This window comes from Catharus ustulatus, chromosome 18 (genome assembly GCF_009819885.2).
Source record: "Catharus ustulatus isolate bCatUst1 chromosome 18, bCatUst1.pri.v2, whole genome shotgun sequence".
Taxonomy (NCBI): Eukaryota; Metazoa; Chordata; class Aves; order Passeriformes; family Turdidae; genus Catharus; species Catharus ustulatus.
The window spans coordinates 12,689,023-12,707,406 of NC_046238.1; the positions used below are offsets into that span (position 1 = coordinate 12,689,023).

Sequence of the window (18,384 nt, forward strand, 5' to 3'; positions counted from 1 at the left end):
TCCAGCTCATGGACTTTCCCTCCTGGGTCACATCCACCTCCTGCTGTCAGACCCACGGGCATATCTGGGGGTGAATGTTCTGCCATGGTCACTCAGAGCCCTGCATTGCTCCCTGAATCCTTTCCTGTTCTCCTGAGCTTTACAGGGCACAGCAGCTCCTGTGCACTGACCCCTGTGAGATCTCTGACACAAAACTGCAGGGACAGAGTCCTGGTGCCAGGACACAGGGAATGGCTTCCCACTGCCAGAGGGCAGGGCTGGATGGGATATTGGGAAGGAATTGTTCCCTGGGAGGGTGGGCAGGCCCTGGCACAGGGTGCCCAGAGAAGCTGTGGCTGCCCCTGGATCCCTGGAAGTGTCCAAGGCCAGGTTGGACACTGGGGCTTGGAGCAGCCTGGGACAGTGGGAGGTGTCCCTGCCATGGCAGGGGGTGCCACTGGATGGGCTTTAAGGTCCCTTCCATCCCAACCCATTCCATGATTCCATGGTTCTGTGATGTAGGAGATTTTCCAAACCCAAATGCTCTTTATTCCCTGCAATGCACAGACAGCAGAAGCCCTTTGCTGCTGGGGCTGGCTTGTGGCATTTGGGTGATTTCAGGGAAGCTTTGCTTGGCTCAGCCTGGGATCCCTGTGCCAGGACACAGGGAGGCCATGGAGCCTCCCTTGCAATGTCCTGTTGGGATTGCTCCACCCTGCTCCTCCCTGGAGCCTCCCTTTGTGTCCTTCTGGCTCTGCTGTCTTTGAAACTCTGGACAAGTCCAACCTCAGCAAACAGCTCCTTCCCCCTCTTCCACTCAGTGTCTGGCTGCTGCAGCATTTCCCAGCTATAAATTCCAGCTGTCTTCAGTCTATTAGTGCTTTTCTTCTTCTATTAGCAACTTCTTAATTAAAAACTTGTAGCCAGCAGGGCAATACCAAGCAGGTCAGCAAGCAGGTTGAGGGGAAGGAGAAGCCCACAGCCAGTGCTTAGGTGGAGAATTATGGGATTTCAGTCCAAAACTTCTGTAGAATTTATGTCAGGATGGATTGCAGCATCATTAGGACACATGCATAGAGAATTAATCAACATTTTGGAGGCCAGGTAGAATAAAAATCCCTTTTTTCTTCAGAAAGCAGCAGTTCCTGAGGAGGTCAATGCTCACAGCCACAGTGGGTGGAAAGGACTGCCCCTGGAGCAAACCCCATCCAAGGGTGGAAGTCCATGGTCAGCACTGGAAAGCAGGAAAGTGAACAGGGGAAAATGGTGGGTTTCTGTATTTAATCAGCTTCAGGTAACTTTCAGTTTGATTTTGGTTGGTTTTCTTCAAAAAGAAGAGTGTTGGCACTTGAAGAGCTGCTGCTTCCAACTCTTGTCTGGATTTTATCACTGGGGCTTTTCCTAATGATAAACTGTGAGAACATTCCAGCACCTTGGAATGACTTTCAGGGCTGTGTCTACATCAGGAAACCTCAAAACCCTGGATTTCAGTCTGGGGCAGGTGGGGGTCACTCCTAAAGGATTTGTTCCGGCCCCTTGTGGAATGGGACATTCCACCACACCTGAAACTTGCAGCTACCCGAGGATTTGGGGGATTTTTTGGATTGTAACCCACCTGGTGTCCGTGCGGGGGCCGCTCAGAGCCGGCTGTTCCCGAACACCAGGGCGCTGTCCTGGAGCGCTGCCCCGCCCCCGTAGCTGCCCCTCGCTGACTCCGCGGCCACCGGACACAGCTCCTGGTGGCACCACCTGGATGGAGAGAGGGATGGGCTGTGCCAGTCCTGCCACACGCACGGGGCTGGTGCCAGCCTGAGCCGTGCCCAGGTGGGATCCCGCCCATCAGTGCGGGAATGGAGATCGCCCGGGCAGGGAAAAGCGCCGGGGCTAAGAGCAGCTGCTGCTTGTTCCTAGCTGTGCTCCTGGGTCTGCCATGGCCAGAGGTTGGATCGATCCGGAGGCAGAACAAAGCCTCTGGCACAGCCATGGAATCATCCAGAACACTCAGGGTGCACAGGGCTGTGCCTACCTCAGGGCAGTGCAGACGTCTGTAGAGGAAGCGTCAGGACGAGCAGCGTGTTCCATTAAAAGAGCTCCTGTGGGGGAGTAGGAGGTGTCAGCATTGCCAGGCTCCTGCCAGAACAGCCCAGGGCTCAGGAAAAAAGGATGGTGGTTACTTCTCAGCAGTGCTTGAAGAATGAAATGCTTCAGCATGAAAGGTGGGGACTGAGCTTTAGAGCTCCACCCATGACCCAGGTGTAAATCAGGTGTCTATGGCTGATTCCCAGCCCTTTCCTGATCTGAAATCCATCAGGAAGGACCATCCTTCCACAGGAAGGACCTGGAGCTGCTGGGGTGAGTCTACAAGAGGCCATGGAGATGCTCCCAGGGCTGAAGCCCCTCTGCTCTGGAGCCAGGCTGGGAGAGCTGGGGGTGTTCACCTGGAGAAGGATCCAGGGAGAGCTCAGAGCCCCTTCCAGCACCTAAAGGGGCTCCAGGAGAGCTGGAGAGGGATTTGTGTCAAGGGATGGAGGGACAGGACACAGGGAATGGTTTCCCACTGCCAGAGGGCAGGGATGGATGGGATATTGGGAAGGAGTTGTTCCCTGGGAGGGTGGGCAGGCCCTGGCACAGGGTGCCCAGAGGAGCTGTGGCTGCCCCTGGATCCCTGGCAGTGTCCAAGGCCAGGCTGGACAGGGGCTATGGCAGGGGTGGCACTGGGTGAGTTTTGAGGTCCCTTCCCACCCAGCCCATTCCCTGTTCTGTGACTCCTGTTGTTGCCCTGCCTGTGTAGATCCGCGCCAGGCTGTAGGAGAAGTCCCTGGCTGCCAGCTCCATGGTCAGTGCCTGCTCTGAGCCTGCACCCGCCATGAACTGTTGGAGGCTCCCGATGGCTTCCCGTGTCCACTGCACAGCAGGGGACAGCTCCTCAGTGCCTGAAGCCAGCTCCAGCTTTTTCTGCAGAGAGAAAAACCACAGGAAAAATTCCAGTGCATTTGCCTTGTGCCAGGGAAGGGGCTGCTGGGACCCTGGGCACAGCCAGCTGCTGACAGCAAGCTGAGATCCAGGTGGCTGCCACTGGCCCAGGTTGAGCAGCCAGGGAAGGGGATGTGCCCAAAAGGAAGCTCCCAGTCTTGCCTTGGGGATGGAGAATTCCCTGTGACCAGAGCCAGCATGTCTGCCTTCCCAGCTGCATGTGGAGACCAGCTCTCATCCCCAGTTCTAACTCCATACCTGCATCAGGGTCCAATTCTCCCAGAGTTATATTTTACTTGCACAAATATGCTCAAGCTGCGTCCAGGCAGGAAAATTCACATTTAAAGGAGCTTTCCTTTGCAAATTGTATTAGTGGGAAAGGCCCCAGGACAGGAGGAAATGGCTACAAGCTCCACTGGGAGAGGTTCAAGTTGGATATTAGAGAAAATTTCTTCACTGAAAGGGTGCTCAGGCATTGGCACAGCTGCCCAGGGCAGGGTGGAGTCCCCATCCCTGGAGGGATTTAACAGTCATATGGATGTGGCACTTGGGGACACGGGTCAGTGGTGGCCTTGGCAGCACTGGGAAATGGCTGGATTTTATCCCAGAGGGCTTTTCCAACCTAAAGGATTCTGTGATTCTGATTTAGATTAACCATTTAACTGTGCCAACAGCACTGCCTGGTAGCTCCCCTAATTGAGCCAAGCTTCTGTTCTGCCACATCCCAAATCCCCTGTGAAAGCACCAGGGATACTCTGCTGAGAGAGTCTGGAATTGTTCTTTGGGCATGGCATTCCCACACCGTTCATCTGTGTCTCCTGTGTTATTCCCTGTTAGGAGGGATGGATTTAATTGCCTGTGTTTGGGGCTGGTCCTGCCTCATGGGCTGTGGTCCCATCTTCCCTCACTCAGACCTCTCTCTCTGCAGCAGGACTGAGGGATCAGCTTGGAGAGCATACCCAAAGGCTGGATGTGAGCAGCACAGCGTGGTGGGAGGTGCTGTTCATTAATCAGCTCCACCAATAACCTGCAGACAAGACTGAAGCCTGTGGGCAGCAGCTACACAGAAGGAATTTTTTATGTTTCTGAGGCTTTCAGTGCTGAGGTGATCCCGCAGCTCCTCTTGCTGGACCAGAAAATCCATCTGGGCTGGGCTGAGCCCAGGTTTGCTCTGTGTTCTCCAACTCAGACCCCAAACTTCCACACTTCCCAGTGCTACTGTTCGGACTCCAGGGGCAGAAACACCCCCAGCATGTGCCAGTCAAATAGAAGAACAACTCTAGTGCCAACATCAAGCCCATCAACCTCCGAGTCCATGGAATACTAACGAGGTGTTCTGAAGCAGCTCAGAGGTTGTTGCTAATGAGGATCACAGATCCCAAAGGCATCAATTCCCACAGTTTGGGTGGGAGCCAGCACAGCACTGGCTGAGCACAGAGACAATGTGTGCTGCTTGTGGCTGGGACACAGACATGCTGCCACAGCTGGAAGGTTTGAACACCTGGAAACACAGATCAGGAATGTGAAAGCATCATTTATCCTTAAGGGATAAAAAAGACCTTGTATTTTCTTTGCTCACCAATAATTCCAATAATTTTTTTGTTGATGTTGTTTTTTTTTTGGTTCTAGTTGCAGTTATTCCTTTCCTAACCAAAAATCCCGGATCTCCTGGAAGGTTTTTCCATGCTCTCTCTGCACTTGGGATGGAGAGGCTCCAGGGCAATGCTTGGGGCAGGAGCAGCTCCTGCTGTCTCCTGGTTGCTCTGCTCCAGCTCTGGGAGGAGGCACACACAGCATCACTGCCCCACCACCCCTTACTGGCTGAAATGTTCAGCAAAGGAACTTCAGAGCTCCAATAGTTCTGATTCCCTCTGTTTTCATGGAGAAATTTTAAGATGCTGCTCGTTTGTTTGCTCTCACTGGCTCCTAAGCAATGTGGTCAGAGTGGTTTTTACTTACAAGATTAATCATGAGTATCTAAAAATACAGTGACAAGGAGGAACATCCCAAACAGGGCTAAAAGCACAATTTTGTGTCAATGCTTGGAACAAACACACGGCCTCACATCAATAACCTCGATTTGTTTCCTGCTGCCTGAAAATTGGGGTTGTGGTCTGAAAAGGACCTGAAAACACAGTCACATGTCTTGAGATTGCAGGGCAGATTTACAGCCTGAATTACCACCTGAATTGCAGCCCTACACAGAAATTCTTGAGGCAAGAGTTGATTCTGAGCCTTGCACGACACGTGCAGAGCTGGTGCTGAGACCCTGTCCTGGGATGTGCCCAAATTTCACCTGAAGTGACTCAAATGCAATAATCAACAAACTGCTGTGGGCTATTTGAGAGGCACTTTTTGGATTGTAATTGAATTTGAAAGTACAGGCAGGGCTCTGGCTCAAAATTCCAGCTAATAAAATTTCAGTACAACATGAACTGACTGGCCCTGTGCAGTATCCACCTGAAATTCTCACCACAGCAGAGCTGGAAGTCAGGTTGTGTCCTGGACTGATCCCAAACCATGGACAGCAGAGGATGTGGGATTCTGCCCCTCTTGCCTCCCTCAGGAGAGACTCCACTTGCAGAGCTGCCCCAGACCTGGGGCCCAGCACAGGAAGGACCTGGAGCTGTTGGAGAGAGTCCAGAGGAGCCCGTGGATGTGCTCCAAGGGCTGGAGCCCCTCTGCTCTGGAGCCAGGCTGGGAGAGCTGGGAATGCTCACATGGAGAACGATTCAGGGAGAGCTCAGAGCCCCTTCCAGCACCTAAAGGAGCTCCAGGAGAGCTGGAGAGGGACTGGGGACAAGGGATGGAGGGACAGGACACAGGGAATGGCTTCCCACTGCCAGAGGGCAGGGCTGGATGGGATATTGGGAAGGAATTGTTCCCTGGGAGGGTGGGCAGGCCCTGGCACAGGGTGCCCAGAGAAGCTGTGGCTGCCCCTTGATCCCTGGAAGAGCCCAAGGCCAGGCTGGACAGGGCTTGGAGCAGTGTGGGACAGTGGAAGGTGGCAGGGGTGGGATGAGATGTGTTTTTAGGTCCCTTCCAATCCAAACCATTGCATGATTCCATCCCTGTCTCACACTCACTCTTCTCCCCAGGACCTCCTGACTCATAACCTCTAGACAAAGTGGTTTGTCACAAACTCACCTGTGTATTAAAAACCCTAAAAATTCAGCTTCTCCTAGTCACATTGTGCAAGGATGAGAAAGTTCTCTGTATTTCCCTTTTCCTGAGGATAATTACAACCCTTGGTTCCTGCTCCTGCTCACAGCCCCAGCAGCACTGGGCATCTCACCATCAGCAAAGACAACTGATAGAGAATAAAAGCAAAACCTGGAGTTACCCTTGAAATGACCTTGTGAGAACCAAGGGTTGTACAGGTACTAATGTGCTTTCTGCAAAGCCTCTGACAATGGGCACAAGTCCTGCACACTGAGAACCTTGATGGACAAACATAAAATAAATTGTACTTGGTTTGTGTGCATCAATAAAAAGGAAATGGATTGGAGCAGTAAAAACCCCTTTATGATGGGTTAATTTATTTCCTCACTAGACAAGATTGGGAGGGATGTTTCAAAATGAGCCAGACTCACAGACTGAAAGAATTTGGACACCTGGAGCTCAGAAATATGTTGTTTATTACCTGTGAGTGAAAACCTGATTCTGGGTTAGGAACTCAAGCACGTTCCTGCAGAACTCTGCAGACAGAAATCCCTCCCAGGCTGCCTTTCCAGCACCTGGCTGCCCGAGGCATAAAGGAAAAGCTTAAATTGGCCAGCTTAAATCTGAGGTATTCTGTCCAGAACTGGAGCATCCACACTGCTGAGCCAGACCCAGCCCCTCTCCCTGGACACGCAGCAGCCTCAGTGTGACATGGGCAGTAAAGGCAGTGGCATTACTGGAATTTGGAGACCTTGAAGGCAGCACTCACCCCCCTCCAGCCACATGCACAGCATGATTGATGGGAGCACTGAGGAGCTCGTTAATTAATGAATCTCAGTACTCGTGTTCCTGCTCTGCAGCTCCCTGCTCTGCATCACGGTGCTCTGCTCCCTAATGCTTCCCTGATTATCCAGTTGTTGAACAGCTGGAGGGGCCCTCCCAGCTGCACCAGGGAGGTAATCCAGGGTGCAGCACAGCACCTTTGTGGGGTGTTTGTTTAAATTAGTGTTCAGTGTAAGACTGTGGAGGCTGCTTCTTTCCAAATTATTTTAGCACTTACCCACAGCTCCTTTACTTCCCCATCCATTACCTGCAGTGTCAGCCTAAGCAGCTGTTTGCCAACAGCTGGATTTGCCCCCAGCAGATGTGCTCAGTCCTGCTCCTGAGCATATCTGACTTCTTGTCTGGTGGCCAAATTGTTTGAGGTATTTCTTCCTTCTCGAAAGTTGTCTGAGAGGATGGCAAGGGGAGCATCACCCCTGGAGGTCAGAGAGGTGCTGTATACAGAGCCCAGCTGAACTGGGGGGTGACATGGGACACAAGCTGCCAACTGCAGCCACTCTGAGAACTACTCAGGCTCTGGAAAGCTCTGTCCAGTCCCCAGTGCTGCAGGAGAACAGTCCCAGACCCTTCCCTTCTCACGGGGTCTGGGTGGGAAGGTGAAGGCTGCAACCACCAAATCCAGCCCTCCAGACGCCCAGGATTACCTTACTGTGCCTGGGCTAACGAGATCTGGATTGCTATGTCTGGGTTAATAATGTCACCTCTGATCCTGCCTCCTGTCTTGCTTTTTTGGCATGCACCAAGCCAGGTGATGCTCCTTCACCTTCATGAAACTCTGAGCTGTTTTAAACTCCTGTCATCTGAGCAGCTTTAAAAGTAGAGCCAGAGAACAGCAAATCCAAGGAGGCAGAAATGGAATTCCTTTGTCTCCTTCCATCTTTTCAGGGAATAAAAATAGAAAGTCATAATGCAGTAGATAGCCCTAGTGAGGTTCAATATTCAGTAGTCCTGTGGTGATTTTCCAGTTAAAAAAACAAAACCACAAAATTATTTTGGATTCAGGAAAGTGAGTCACGTCAAAAATACACTTATTTTGGTATCTCTCTTGAGGAACTCTGACAATACCAAGCTCCCCACTGCTGAGCTGAAAGTATCTACACACAAGGATGAGCACTGCCTGCATCCTGCTTTTGGAAGAGCTATTTAAGGAGCAGAATTGTAAGATACAATTCCAATTGTTGGAATACTTGTCTAAAGCTTTCAGTCTGGGCCTATTCCCTGCCAGTCTGAGCTGGGAGCACAAATCCCAAAGAAGACTCAGCCAAGGTGGGGGAACCTGGCTGAGCAGGGCTGCAGCTGGGGGCTCACCTGCACTGAGGACAGGAACACAGCCATCACCTGCCCTTGGCTCTTGATGAGGGATCGCAGCACATCCAGGGACAGGATATTGGTTGTTCCCTCCCATATGGACAGCACCTGTGGGGAAGAGGAGACTGTGGAAGAGCATGAGGGAGCCTTTGCAGTGACTGCAGCAAAGGAGGGGAGTGTGAGGGAACAAAAGACACAGGGTAGAAGTAGGACATCTCCAGAGATGTTCTGTCTCACAACAAGGGGAAGAGAGCAGTGGAGCTCAGCTCCCTTGCTGTGCTAGGGAATAGCCTCAGCACCAGGAACACATCCCATCCTTCCCTGGGGGTGACTGGGCTCAGCAGGAGGGCAGTGAGGGAAGTGCTGCCACACCTGGAGTGAGCCTGGGGGGGCTGTGCTCTCCCTGGAGTGTGTCTTTAGCAGGGAACTAGAGTGCTGTGCAAGGGACTTGGTGATACACAGGATCTTCTGCCACCCTCTTACCAGAGTATCCCGGAGTATGCCTGGCAAGCCTGTGTCCTCCATGTAACCTTGGCCCCCAAAACTCTCCATTGCCTCAACAGCCACGGCAGAAGCCTGCAAGATACAGAGAGATGGCATGATCCACAGTGCCTGAGGGGAAAATTCAACCTCTCACACCACACAGCAGCTCCTGCTGGGATAGGCTGACTGGGTCCTGCTCATCTCCTGAGGCAGCTTGGTCAGCTCCTACCTGCAGGAGGAGCAGATGGAAATGAAGCCTGAGTGACACTGAGAGGGAACCTGCAGGAGCAGCAGCCTCCAGAGCAGGAACTGCTGCAGGTCCTGCAGGTATTCCCTGCTCTCACTGCTGTCACTCACTCCTCTTTCCAGCTCTGTGCTTGCCAGCATTCCACACTCTGGGCTAACCAATCTGTTCCATACCTGCTTCCCTGTGTACAGTTTGGCCACTGGGACAAGCAGCCTCAGCAGCAGCTGCTCCTGCTCACTCGCCAGGTTGGTTTCAGCCAGGCCCAGCAGGCGAACAATCTCCATAAGCAGCAGAAATGCCCCTCTCACCTGCACCTGTGAGCAGAGGACAGGAGGATTCACTGGCAGGGATCTTGGACTCTGCTGACTTCAGGACTCCATGCATGAGATTACCTCCAGGGTAAAATGACACCCCTGCCTGCTCAGACCCACAGCTTCAGAGACCTCTGAGCAGCAAAGGCACAAGTATGGAACATTAAAGGTTCTGTGCCACTCTTGGACACTGTGATGCAGTAAAGGGGCAATGTGTTTCATCAGGCCTACTTGAGCCTACAAAGCTCCTAAAATGCATCCAGGCCCCAAATCCACATCCTTTCAAAATGTAAGGGATATGAGATAATGGTCAACCTCTGAGCAGCAGGAGCTGCAAGGTCCATGACAGATTTCTTCCTGAGCAGCTTACTTCCCTGGCAAGTTTTGATACGGGAATCATCAGGGTATGGAGCTCTGTGTTGTGGGACTATGTAGGATCTGCCCTTCCTTTTAGAGGGGAGTTCTGGCCATAGGCAATGAGATGCTGGAGTCTGAAGTCATGTTTGACAGATGTTGACCACCTTTCCCCATCTTGCAAGAGAATTTTTAGATACTGTTTACAGCTCATCTCCTGGGGCAGGAGTTCCCAGGGAAGTTGGATGAGTCTATACCAGTCTTGGACAAGAGTCAAGTGACTGTGGTGTCAGGCCTGGATTCTGAGGCAAGCACCCAACTTCAGAGGTCATGGCTTATCATAGTAAGGGCACTCTTTTTTCTCAGGGAAACTCCAAGGTAATAGTTTAGGACAACCCGAAACCCAGCAGAGGAGTTAGGTCTGTAATCAGATCAAACCCTACTAGAGTACAACAATTCCCTTGCTGCATCCACCTTGCTGTAACAGGAATGGCCTCCTAAACCGAAGTGCAGGCAGGCTGGCTGTGCTCACTCACAGCACAGTATCTCTGCTCTCTTTCCTTCCCAACAGGTTCAGCTTGGCTCTCAAAAGCCTCACCTCCATCCGGGCTATTGTCTGCATGTGCAGGGGATGGTCCTTGAGGAGCTTCCCGAAGGCCACGCGCTTGCGGGCGTAGTCCCTGCTCAGACTGACCATCCTGGAGGGAACACACACAGGGAACAGTTACACCAGCACCTCTCCACTTCTGAGCATTCCCTTCCAGTCCCCTCCACCATAAGAACCCTGCTCAGCTGTACCACACCAGTACAGGCCACCCACCCGCAGGCCACCCTCCTCCAGCATTGCTGGCTCCAGGCCTGTCCCACAAGAGGGGACACTCAGCTGCAATGCCAAGCCCTGCAAAGGCCCCTTGTCCTGACCAGCTGCTCCTTCAGCCCTGGGGGGATCCATGCTGCCTTCACCTTCTCATGGAAGCCACTGCACCAATGACATTGTGGATCCGAGTGATGTTCAGCATGTTGGAGATGGCAGCCACTCCACGACCCTCTGCAGAGATCTGCAAGGAACAAGGGCTGATGTGAGTCTTGGATAGGGATAGACATGGGAATGGAAATGGTGTTAACAGACACATGCACATGGGCTGTCCACTCTGCCCCAGTCCTCCCTCAGGCACTGAGAGACCTGCTTGCTTCAAAATACATTTGTCTCATTTCAGCCAAGTCTGTGGTGTGATGTGGCTGTCCCATCCCTGGAAGTGTCCCAGGCCAGGTTGGATGGGACTTGGAGCAACCTGGTCCATGGAATGTGTCCCTCCCCATGGCAAGAGGTGGAATGAGATGAGCTTTAAGGTCCCTTCCAACCTAACCTATCATGGGATTCTGTTTCTATGACCAGAGAAATGGATTTTGGATACCGTGTCAGCATGATCAGTTCTGATCCCTGCTGCTTGTTCCTACCTGCACACTATGCAAACTGTCCCTCAGCTGGCTCAGGAGCCAGGATTAGAGAAATGACCAGCCTAAAATAACTTTTTTTGTTGTTGTTGTATTCTCTCAAATCTTTTCCTGAACTCTTCTCAGCTCTGCTCCACACAGAGCTACACCAGTGAATTGTTCTGTGATGTGGACAGCCAAGTCACAGAGGTGGAAGAGAAGGACTTTTTCAGCTGGGATCTCTGCTGAAAGCCCCAAGAGTGAATGTCATGCCAAGGCAGCCCAGTCCCCAGGGCAGGGGAACTCTTACACACCAGCTCTGCTCTGGCTCCTTGCAGCCACAGCTCTGCTGTTGCCATCTGCCTCGTGCCCAGCTTGTCCTTCAGCCTTTGCACCTGGATGCTGTTCAGCTTCCCCTCCTCATCCCGAACCCTCAGGAAGAACAGGGACAGGCCTTTGGAGCCCTGGGTACACTGCAAGGCACACAGAGAGGATTTGATTAAAATGCAACAAGGAAGAAAAAGAATGCCACTGCTCTATCCTCTGGCTCCCTATCCAACAGAACTGGTTTACCTGTCCTTCAGCATCTGCTATCCTGGCCAGGGTTAGTGCCATATCCGAATCAGCTGCTGATGTGAACCACTTAAATCCATACAGACGATAGGAGCCATCCGGCTGCTTCCTGGCCACAGTCTCAGTGCCATTTGCTGAAAAAGAGGAGAAAATTTCCTGGTCTTATGGGAATTTCTGTGTCAATCAATGCTGATTTTACAGTGTAAGCATCAGCTCCTTTAAGGCACTTCTTGCTATGAAGATGGAGCATGGTTAGCTGTTAATCTCTTTCATTGACCCTCGATAAGAGATGTAGTGTGTATAATCCAGTGCCTCCAGTTCTTTAGGGGTTACTACAGCCAAGAACACAAAGGGCTCTGTGTGTACAAGGGGACAGAGACTCAGTCTTTTGTTCGTGAAAAAGCAGAGCTGTGCAGAGGATTTGGACGATTTCTGCTGAAGTCCTAAACCAGCTCCCTGGCTTTTTAGGTTCCCCACATCCTTTGTGTTCAGTTCTCACTGCCACATCTGTTCCCACCCAGAGCACGTACCAACATCCGAGCCACCCCTTCGCTCAGTCATCCACTGGCCAGAGGTCCAGAACTTCTGGGGGTCACGGGTTGTCAGATGGTCAAAAGCATTTTTCAGGGATCCAGGAATACCCAGTGACTGTTTGAGGGGAGGGAAAATAAATTGAGATGATCATAACACAATAGATGACATTATACAGCTGCCTTAATTAGTGTGTTCAGGGCTCAGACTGGCCAGTCTGGAAGCCAGGTGGGTGTCCTGCGCTGCAGAGCATCTGCAGGTGCTGCTGAGAGCCTGTGAGCCAGCCCAGCTCGTGCAGCACTGTGCAGACAGAAGGTGCAGACTTGTGTTACAACACAGAGCGCTGAGCATCCCTATCCCTTTGGATTTCTGGAGAAAGAGGTCTCAAACAGCCCATGTGCCAGGTTCATGTATTCTGAATGTCACCAGCACCCAGAGAGCTGCAGGGAAGAGGAACTGCCCTGCTAATTTAAGTTTTGGTGAAATAAAAGTCCCAGGGTTGGCTACCTAAGGAATATTTTCCTCTAAATCCTATGTAGCCACTGAGGCAATGCAAAGGGGGTCACTAAGATGCAGAGCCAAAAGTTCCAATTGGTAAAATCTTGGTGGTGAATTTACATCAGGTCCGGATCTGGCCTTTTATGTCTAACTGCCACTCCACAGAAAAATGGGAAAACAAATTATCTTGGAGTAAAACCATATCATAGGATCATAGAAATACAGAATGGTTTGGGTTGCAAGGGCTCTTAAAGCTCATCCAGTCCCACCCCCTGCCATGGGCACAGGCACCTTCTACTACACCAGATTGCTCCAAGCCCCGTCCAACCTGGCCTTGCACACTTGCATTTGGGACACCTTTCCAGCTACCTGCAGTGCCACAGGTACCATGTTGCAGCAAAGGCTTTATTGAACACAGTGCTGTCACTGAATATAAAAGCTGGCGTGGGCACAAAGACTTTGTACCTAATGGAGAAAGGCAGTGGGAGACAGAGCTGAGTCACAGAGCAAGGAAGGGCTGTGCCCAGAACCAGATGGATCAGTGCTCCTCCATCCTTGGCCAGGGCTCCTGCCTCTAACCAGCAGTTCAGGACATGGGCTGCCCTCAGGGACCAGCCAAGCTCATACCTCAATGACTTTGGCTGCCCCATCAGTCATGGCCAGTGGACAGTTGAAACCTCCAGAGGAGCTTGAGAACAAGTACAGTTTGACAGCCTGGTACAGGCGGCTGGGAGAGGGAGAGACAGAGGGAAAACAGACGGGTTACACAGCAGTGCAACAGCAGGAGGATAAAATATCTCGACTGGGAAAAGAGGAAAAATTACAGCCAGAATAGGTGAGGATCAGACCACTCATTTCTGAGAGGGCAAAAACTGTTTCAGCCAGGAAGAGGGAAGAGGAGCAGCAGAGTCTCAGTCCTAGTGGGACACCCAGCACCAGGCCAGCTTGTGCAGTTTTTAACAGTAAGAAATGTGGATCTGTCTCCATGGGCTGGAATACATAAAACCTGCAAATGCAATCCCACATCTTTAGCTGCATTACAACTAGCACACACAAAGCTGGAGTGGTGCAGGGAGCTGCCAGGCCCCACAGTCAGGAAGGTGACATCAAAGAATATTATGATCAAGTGTGGGCCATTAGTTATGGCTTATCATTGGTGAGGTGGAACATTGCAGTGGACAGACAGAGCTGCTGGGGACAGCAGGAGGTGTGCTGGTGTCCGTGCAGCATCTGCTACCGGTTACACAACCAGCTCAGTCCTGCAAAATGCTGAATAAAGCTTGCTAAGAATAATCAGGAAGGCACTGAGTCATTCCCCTTTCCCCCCATTACCTCCAGTTGGAGTATCTTCTCTCATAGGCCTCAGCAATCAGCCCTTCTTCTGCTGAGATCTCCTTCATCCTCCTCCATGCCGAGCAGGTGTAGATGTGATCCACGCGCTGCCCCCAGGCATCGTACTGCCGGAACACAGGGGGGTTCAGCTCACATTCCCGGCTCAGAGGTTGGATCTTGGTATGCAGGCGGTTTCCAAACCTCTCCAGGTCCTGATGCACCTCCTCCAGGACCTGTGGAGCAACAAGGAGAGCCCTTCAGCACATCCCAGCCTCAGTGCCAGCTGGAAGGGCAGAGGACTGTCCATGCTGTCCTGCAGTGCCAGTGGTCTCTTGCCTCTTGGCCTTTCCATGCATTCCACAACACAACACGACAGCTCCCTCAGAGCTGTGCTCTGATGCCACTTTTTCTCTTTTTTCCCTCAAAATCATTTTTTCAAGCTACTTTTGGCTGCATGTCTGGATTTCACAAAAGACAGAAGCACTTTAGTGTCAAGGCTGAGAATGACACATATGCACATGAGCAGGGGAGTTGGACAAGACGGTCTCCAGAGGTCCCTCAGCTGCTCTGTGATTTACTGCTGGAGAAGAATGCCAGGGGAAGGGCTGCCAAAAACTGAATGCCTTCATCTGTGCAGGAAAACTTCCAGTGGGCTCAGCAGCTACCTGCCTGTCAGATTAGAAAAGGAGGGATGGACCAGTCTTTTCAGTTTCAGCCTGGCACACAACACGTCTAGATTCAAATTCCCACCCTGCACCCAGCTTCCTGAAGGATTTGTGCGCCCTCATTTCTGCTGGGCTTGACTGACCTGGATGGAGTCATATGTCTGCAGTCAATGGAGGGAAACCAGCACTCACAGAGGAGTGATTCCCTCCAACCCCCTCAGATCCCTATTTCAAGGTGACAGGAATTGCCTTTTGCAAGTTCTCTTCCATCTCTACGAGCAAAGCCAAGTGAAGTTACCCAGAATAAAATAACCTCAATATTAGACGATTAAAATCAGGCAAAGAAGACCCAACCTCCAGCCCTGCTGGACCTCACTGGCCTAAACACATCCAAGACTGTGTTGGGGGTCAAAGAAGCACCTGATTCTCTTCCATGAGAGGAATATTTTTTGCTGTTCCCTGCCTTTCCAGAGATGCTTGTTCCCTCTGCAATAAAAGAATTAAGGAGGCAAATTACATAATTGCTGCATCCAAAATTGTGCAGTTATAAACTCCATTAACTTCCTGTTGATGAAATACAACCATGGCTTTTTCCTTTCCCTGCCTATCTCTGTATTGACCTTCCATTAATCTACATCCTGTGTGATTGATTCCTTCCTCCCTCTGCCATTCCATGTGTGTGATGAGGATCAAACACACACTGTCCAGGTGCCACTCTGGAAGTCTCCATCCTCAGACCAGCCAGTTTTCCTTCAGCTGGACAGTGAAAGAGTGTTAATAATCACAAAACAAGCCAAAATTATGCAAGAGAGCCTGGCAGCTGCTCCAGCTCATGCCACACCCATATTTGCCATGAGTGTGCACCTCCAATCTTTATCACAGCTTGACAACAAATCAAAGGTCATTTTCAAGGCATAACCCAGGAAGACAAAGTTCACGGAAGCACAAGAATCTTTGAACTGTTGACCTGGTGAGTTTTTTATGGGCAGAAGAACATGAGCCTACCAAGCAGATATCTTGGTCTGAGTTCAGACAAGGAACTCATAAAACAATCCTTTCACCATCATCCATATTTCCTGAAACCCCCAACTGCCTCACTGGGAGCTCATGCCCTGACCACACATAGCCTGACAAAACACTGAAATACCAAAAAAAAAAGTGTTTATTTCCAAGGTGAAAAAACAAAATTAAAACTCCTACACTTGTGACTGCTGAATGTCACACACAGCAGCCTCAGTGCTCCAAAGAATGGACACTGGGACTTGGGGAGGACAAAATCACTTGGGTCAGGGCTGAGGCTGCTGGGTGGTCTCATTCACCCTAATCTGTCCTTTGATATCCATGAAGATATGTGAAATGTGCAAATTAATGCACATTAGGAGTCCAAATAGATATCCTTTATATTAAAGGATGTATTTTCAGGGCAGCAAAGCCTGATAGATCCCTCTTCACAACAACACCCAGAAAAAGTAGCTGCTTAATTCTGTCTTCTCCTTAAATCACCTTAAAACAGAGAAAGAAAAATTTTGTGCCATTTCAAGAAAATTTCTGTGTTTGACATGGAATAGCACACCAGGAATCAGCCTCCAGCTTTGGTTCAGGGGAAGCTGCAGGGGTTGCTGCTGTCCTGGAGAGGAAATTGTTCCCATGGAGAGCAGGCTCTCAGTGCTGCAGTCCAGGCTCTCCTCTCCAGCAGTGAGGCAACACTGCCCCGCTGGGACCGAGTGCAGAAACAAAAGGGAGATGCTGCTCGTGGTTCTCTGGGAGATTTTGGAGCCACTTTTCTGTTTGGGGAAGCCTTGTACTGGTCCTTTCGTTGGCTGGGAGACCTGCATCATGCTTCTTCCAAAGGTGCAGATTAGGAGCAGGATCTTCATGGTTGCCCAAAGGCATCCTCCTTTGCTGTCTTGTCTTCTGGCAAGAAGGCCACAGTGGTGCTTAGGGAGGCTTCATTCCTCTCTTTTGGGATGGCTGTGAAAAGCTTCCAGCACTGCCACCACAGTCTTCCCACGCTGTGTGTGCCAGGCCTCACTGACCTGGAGAGCAAGGGGGAATTGGGAGCCTCACTGAAAGCCAGGTCCCCTCCCCTCTGCCCACCTGGTGGCTTTAGAAGTCATCACATTGCTTCTGCTGGAATAAATCACGTGGGGGGTCACACTCTGCTCCATGAAAACTGCTCCCTGAAAAGTGAGGAGCACTTGTGATGGGGCTGATGGCAGAGGCCCACCAGAGAGGTGAGCACCTCCTCCCAGGGAGGGAGGACTGGAGGGAAAAGGGAACTGGGGAAAAAGGAACTAGGCAAAGGGTGCTTGGAAAGACACCAGAGGACGGCCTGAAAAAACATAGGTACTCAAGAATCACTGTGCTCCCCACATCAGCTGGGCAAGCCATCATAACAGGACAGACTGCCATTTCCTGTAGGACTCGAGCTCACAGCACAGACATCCAGAGCTTGGGGCCTCACCCCCCATCTGCACCCCTGAAATCCATACAGAGCCTTTCCTGGCTGAAAAATGAACCCAGAACAGCCACTGACCTGTGCTGAGATCAAGCAAGTCCCAAGGGGCCTTTCCACCCTTTCGAGTACTTGGTTAGAACAACCCCATCCCTTAGGAATTTTCGTTAAAACCCCTCTTTCCCCAGGAAGAGAGGTAGAAGAACAAAGCAGAGTTTGGAAGCATCTTACTTTGATTCCTCCCTCAGAAATTCCTTTCCCTACATGACCAGACAACAAATGTCCACAATGACAATCCCAAAACAGCATTGCAACACCCAGCCCAGTCCCAGGAGCCCACTGAGCCACTTGCTGTGTGTGTCCTGGCAGAGTTTGCCATCCCTGCCCTCAAACACACGTTTTAAGGAATGCTGATAAATTCCCTCCAGTTAAACACTCAAAGGCACAAAAAGGCTCAGACAAATACTCAATTCAGAGTCTGAAGCAGCGACTCAGCAGAGTTGTGGTGGGTACACACAGAAACACAAACAGACCTTGGGAGGAAGGTGTGTTTTCAAGTAACTCCGAAGCAAAGTGTCTTCCAAGTACTGGTTCCCAGTCTCAGGCTGCTCGTGGAAGAGAGCCTCCGTTTCACTCCTTGCAGGGTGCATTTCCAGATCTTCTAACACTTGTCCTTTCAGGCCGGCCTGTTGCTCCTGCCCCACAGTGGTGTTGATTCCTTTAACACTCAGCATTTGGCAGCTGTTCCAAGGCAGTAAGTGACCTGATTGCCGCAACTTGCAGGTAGCACTGAGCCTCCACAGGGGCAAGCGACAGGCAAACATGACCCAGCAAAGCCCTGGGGGTCACGCCTACAGCTCTCACCGGCAGACCCTTCCTCACAGCAGCACCCGTCCTGCTTTGTTTGGGTGATGTGAAGTTATTCTTTAAAAATCAATGAAGTCTTCTCTCCTCCCTCAGGGAGGAGCTTTCCAGCAGCTGTTGTTAACTGAACTAGGGAAAAGGTCTTTGGAAAGAGATCAGAAAACGGTCTGGAAAAACACAAGTAATCAAGAAACACTGTGTTCTCCCCTGTTCATAACTGGACAGACTGGCATTTCCAGAGCTGGGGGAGCTGGGAAGGGAGGGGCGTGCTCTCACCAGAGCCCCCCTGTATTGCTTGGAATACACATAAAACGGAAAACATATGTTTCCTTATCAGAAGGATAACAAATTACCTGGAGATGGGAAGACCTG

The 18,384-nt window shown here is 51.1% G+C and overlaps 1 protein-coding gene across 1 annotated transcript; it reads right to left on the minus strand.

The window, feature by feature from the left end:
- Positions 1–496: 496 nt before the first annotated feature.
- LOC117004931 (acyl-CoA dehydrogenase family member 11-like) lies at positions 497–18,083 on the minus strand. The gene is made up of 15 exons (XM_033076112.2): positions 17,682–18,083; positions 14,029–14,261; positions 13,324–13,423; positions 12,198–12,315; positions 11,668–11,801; positions 11,409–11,567; positions 10,624–10,718; positions 10,259–10,358; positions 9,169–9,309; positions 8,749–8,841; positions 8,266–8,373; positions 2,763–2,934; positions 2,006–2,072; positions 1,595–1,728; positions 497–1,213 (listed from the first exon to the last, which is right to left on the minus strand). Exons 1-14 carry the CDS (start codon positions 17,970–17,972, stop codon positions 1,617–1,619), a joined length of 1,923 nt encoding a protein of 640 aa, XP_032932003.1. The 5' UTR covers positions 17,973–18,083; the 3' UTR covers positions 497–1,213; positions 1,595–1,616.
- Between the last annotated feature and the right edge of the window lie 301 nt (positions 18,084–18,384).

Excerpts from the sequence above, each read along its gene's own strand:
- LOC117004931 (XM_033076112.2), bottom strand. The coding sequence starts at position 17,972 with ATGTTTGCCTGTCGCTTGCCCCTGTGGAGGCTCAGTGCTACCTGCAAG. Across the intron at positions 11,568-11,667 it reads TAGCAGATGCTGAAGGACAG|TGTACCCAGGGCTCCAAAGG; the intron begins GTAAACCAGTTC and ends TGTGCCTTGCAG. Across the intron at positions 10,719-11,408 it reads AAGGAGCCAGAGCAGAGCTG|ATCTCTGCAGAGGGTCGTGG; the intron begins GTGTGTAAGAGT and ends TGTTCCTTGCAG.